The following is a 4,988-nucleotide window of genomic DNA, read 5'->3' on the forward strand; positions in this document are numbered from 1 at the left end:
AAAAAAAAAAAAAAAACTTTAAGACATTTGCCAATAGCAAATCTCTAATTTGCATATTTGCCTAAAATTATGTGGTTGTCACTACATACAGAAATAAAACATGCATGTCTGTTATCCTCATAAATTATTCTTTAAATTTTATCTCCATCTCACATTATTTCACTATTGACTATAAATACCTGAGAAACCATGTAATAATCAAAAAACAAAAACCAAATACAGTTTTGGGACAACCTGTCACTATATTTAAGTAGAGTACGATGGACTTACAAAGTAAGAGCTGGTTCTTTTTTTTGAGACAGAATCTCACTTTGTCACCCTTGCTAGAGTACCATAGCAACCTCAAACTCTTAGGCTCAAGCAATTCTCTTGCCTCAGCCTCCCAACTAGCTGGGACTACAGATGCCTATTACAATGCCTGGCTATTTTTGCTCAGGCTGATCTCGAACCTGTGAGCTCAGGCAATCCATCCACCTCAGCCTCCCAGAGTGCTAGAGATTATAGCCATGAGACACCACGCCCAGCCTCCAGAGCTGATTCTTGACCTTTACATATATTAATATGAATTTGCTAATATCCATGTTTTTACACTAAATTTTCTAATCTATAAAATTTAGTATGTCAAATATGTCTATATTTGACTTTTATACAAATTGCTGCAAGGCAAATGCTAACTATAGTATTTCTAGAGTTAGCATTTGCTGCTTTAAAAACTTACTGAGAAATGTTGAAGTAATTCTTCTTTTTCTTCCTCAATGAATCCCCCAACTGTTAATGCTTTGGGGCGGTGGTCCACCACCATGTGATTTAGTGAGCCCCTTCCTCTTCCTCCACGGCCTCGGCCTCTTCCTCGACCTTGAGAGGACATGGTCTTTCCTCGACCCACAGGTAAAATACCTAATCGTGCAGCCTGGATAACAACAAAAGGCACATAGTAATATATGTTGTTAGACTATACCTAGGAAAACAGAGGAAATCTTTGAGATGATAGACATGCTGAGTGAATAACTCCTTTTAAATCTTACCTCAACCTGTAACTGATTAAGTTTTTTCCGTAATTCTGTTGTATCTTCTCCAGAGGATAGCCTCTTGTGGAGGTCCAGTTCAGTATCTAATAATTCTTTCTGGGCCTATGGAAACATTTAAAATAAAAAGGTATTTTTTGATAATTTCAAAGATCTTTTTTTTTTGTTCTGAGACAGAGTCATACTATGTTGCCCTCGATAGAGTAATATGGTGTCACAGCTCACAGCAACCTCAAACTCTTAGGCTTAAGCAATTCTCTTGCCTCAGCCTCCCAAGTAGATGGGACTACAGGAGCCCACCACAATGCCTGGCTATTTTTTGTTGCAGTTGTCACTGCTATACAGTAGGCCCAGGCCAGGTTCAGTGTATGTGGCTGGCGCCACAACCACTGTGCTACAGGTGCCGAGCCAACTTCAAAGTTCTTATTCAGAACATTATAGCATTATGGTTAGGCAATTACACATATCTTTTGGGAAAATGAGAGTAAGGGTATACAATAAACATGAATGCTTTAAAGAAAGTAACTTTATAGATTTAATAGTGCAAACATGCAGAAAGTATACCAGTAAAACTATGCAATATTACTGCATAAGGTGGCCTAAAAATCAGATTCTGGGAAAAGTCACCTGAGTTTTGGGAGCTGAAAATAACTTTCACATAATAAATCATCACAGATAAACCACAACAGGGAAAAATAAATAAATTATTAAATAGCAAAAATTTATTAATAGCACAAAAGGAATAGTTACATAATTATTTCATATTGGAATCTACAACTGCTACTACTATCCTTTTTATAAGAAACAAATTACCAGTCTTTAGGTGGCATAACTGTGAAGTGTTTTTCTTCCCATGTATTTTTTTTTTTTAAATAGAGTCTTACTATATCACCCTCGGTAGAGTGCTGTGCTGTCACAGCTCACAGCAACTTCAAGCTTTTGGGCTTAAGCGATTCTCTTGCCTCAGCCTCCCAAGTAGCTGGGACTACAGGCACTCGCCACAATGCCTGGCTGTTTTTCTGTTGCAGTTGTCGTTGTTTAGCAGGCCTGGGCGGGGTTTGAACTCAGTAGCCTCAGTGCATGTGGGTGGCGCTATTAACTGCTGTGCTATGGGCGCCAAGCCCCCATGTGTTCTGTAATTTTCAAAATGTGCATATGATCTTTCTACAATGAAGGACTTTTCAATAAAGATAGTATTTCTGTTACACAGAGGGTGTCGCAAAATGCATATACATTTTAAGAGATGTTATCTACGTGTTATTTTATTTTATTTTATTTTTTTGAGACAGAGCCTCAAGCTGTCACTCTGGGTAGAATGCTGTGGCATCACAGCTCACAGCAACCTCCAACTCCTGGGCTCAAGCGAGTCTTTTGCCTCAGCCTCCCAAGTAGCTGGGACTATAGGCGCCCACCACAACGCCTGGCTATTTTTTGGTTGCAGCCATCATTGTTGTTTGGCGGCCCGGGCTGGATTTGAACCCGCCACCTTAGGTGTATGTGGCTGGTGCCTTAGCCACTTGAGCCACAGGCTCTGAGCCTATGTGTTATTTTTTGAAGTTGAATTGAATTATGGTAACAACGTATAATATGATGTTTGCTCAAAAGATGGCATTAATCAAACGAATGCAAGCATTACCATGCAACAGGCAGAACAGTCAAAGAAAATGGGGCAAGACCATTCTGAAGAGGTATTTAAAACTGGAGGATGTTCTGTAAGTACGACAACAATGGAGGCACAATGGAGGCAAAAGAACCGCCAACGTGCTTAACAACTGCATATATTAGTGATAAGTTTGGGACCCATAATACTGTGTGTGATGTGCCCAAGGGAAGATCCAAGAAGCCTTGCAACATTGCTTAAGCAGTAGTCACCAGTAATCAGAAGCATCAGAACAATGAGAGTAACCACTTTGGGCACCTTTTATAATTCAAAAATAACTCGCATTCATCTTTTGTTATCAGCATGTAATATTATAATTTTAATACAGTTTTTTCCTTTCTTAAAATGCCCATATACATTTCTGGCACCCTCTGCATTTTTAATAAGCAATCTTAAAACATTTTACATTCCTCTATTGATAGAGAATAATGTACATAATGATTTGTAGTCTATATATCTGGCAAATTTACTCTTAGTTCTCAAAGGGCTGGAATTATCTAAAATCCCTCTACATAGCTGTGGTATAATGGGGCCACTACCAAAAGCAAGTACTTCCCTAAGGTAAGGAAACAGAAATTAATAACATTAGATTTAAGGGGATTTAGAACTTCTGATTATCCTTTTCAATAGCATACCACATTTTTACCCCTACTAAACCCCTGGCCAGGTGCAGGGATTCATGTCTATAATCCCAAGAGTTTGGGAAGCCAAAGTAGAATCACATGAAGCCAGGAGTTCAAAATCAGTCTGGGCAACACAGCAAGACCCTGTCTCTATAAAAAGTAGAAAAATTAGCCAAGTAGTGTGCACCTATAGTCCCAGTTACTTGGAAGGCTGAGGTGAGAGGATCATGACACTGCACTCAGCCTGGATGACAAAGGAAGACTCTATCTCAAAATAAAAATGATTTTATTACAACACTATTAGAATGATAGAACAAAACCGCTGAAATAGGAAATCTCTCCTCACCATCACTCTAGCAGTTTCATCTTTAGCACAGGGAACCCAAATATTCAATTAAAAGAATACATCTTTGTTCAAAGAATATATTATTACCCTTTCTGAAAGACAGTACACAGAATCTATTGAAACACTTTAAAAAAACTATACAATAATTGTTTGCCTATAACTCTATCAGGCTATTAGCTACTGAAGGGTTCCACTGTACTTTCTATGGCAGATGTTCAATAACCCCACGTTAAATTAAAAAAGCAAATAAATACCTCTGTTTTTGTCTTTACTTTAGATGGTGTGGAGACTGCAGAAGATGTTTTTAATTCATCTTTTAATTGTGAGATCTTTTCTCCAAGCTCTTTCAAAGTCTTCATTATATTTGCTCTTTCTTCTGGCTTCATGTTTTTGTTTTTTTCTAGCTTAGATATTAGCATCTATAAAAGAAAAATAAAGTTTACCATACTCAGTAAACTTTAATGTAAATAGGTCTTAAAAACTGTACTATTATGGATATCTTTGTAAAATCAATTCCATATATCAATTCGACATGCAAATAATGAGCTCGTCTTACCTTTTGACATTCTATTTGTTTTTCTAACATTTCTTGTCTCTTTTTTCTCATATCTTGTTGCAGCTTCATTGCTTCCTGTATGAACAGATACAGAAATTATTAACGGATAACAAAATTTGCTATGATACATAATGCTCATGTATTCTCAACTCATTTTTTCTGGGTTATTCCTATCTAGAAAAAAATTTTCCTCCTAATCAAACATTAGCTGAAACCAGAGATGAAACCTTTGAAAGTATTTCCCCAGCACTTCCAGTATAACAGAGCTTACATTTATAACAGGACTTAAAAACTTTTGGACACTACTTAACTGTATCCATGAGGATATAGTTGACTTGAATGACCTGAATGTCTTCATGAGGAAAAACAAGAACAGTTTAAACTTGACTAAGTTCACAGTTTAAAATTGTGAGCTGCAGCTGTAGGCTAGAAATGACAGCAAAATGTATGGATTTTGCCACGGTAATTTTGCCCCATCCACAACTGTTAATTAAATCTCTAATTATATTGAAATGTAAATATCAATTTTATTTGAAAAACCCTGTGCAAGCTTAAATCTCAAATGACAATGAAACTGTGAGCTGAATCACATGGATAATAACTACATAAACGTCACACTTTATATGAAACATTATCTAACTTACGAAACCAAAAAATGAATTTAAAAAGAAAATAAATACTGAAAAGTGTTTGGTTCTCTTCCTTAGAAAAATAAAAACATGACTCGGCATCTGTGGCTCAAGTGGCTAAGGCGCCAGCCACATACACCTAAGGTGGC

At 36.9% G+C, this 4,988-nt stretch overlaps 1 protein-coding gene across 2 annotated transcripts in view; it reads right to left on the minus strand.

The window, feature by feature from the left end:
* The window catches only part of RBM27 (RNA binding motif protein 27), a 93,489-nt gene that overhangs the window by 13,992 nt on the left and 74,509 nt on the right, over positions 1-4,988 (minus strand). For both annotated transcript variants that reach the window (XM_003782078.2, XM_023515615.1), the window contains exons 16-19: positions 4,211-4,285; positions 3,909-4,073; positions 1,026-1,130; positions 719-910 (exon numbers count right to left, since the gene is read on the minus strand). In XM_003782078.2, coding sequence (XP_003782126.1) covers positions 719-910; positions 1,026-1,130; positions 3,909-4,073; positions 4,211-4,285 — 537 coding nt within the window. The remainder of the gene's footprint in view (positions 1-718; positions 911-1,025; positions 1,131-3,908; positions 4,074-4,210; positions 4,286-4,988) is intronic.

This window comes from Otolemur garnettii, unplaced genomic scaffold (genome assembly GCF_000181295.1).
Source record: "Otolemur garnettii isolate 467f Iridium unplaced genomic scaffold, OtoGar3 scaffold00003, whole genome shotgun sequence".
NCBI lineage: Eukaryota > Metazoa > Chordata > Mammalia > Primates > Galagidae > Otolemur > Otolemur garnettii.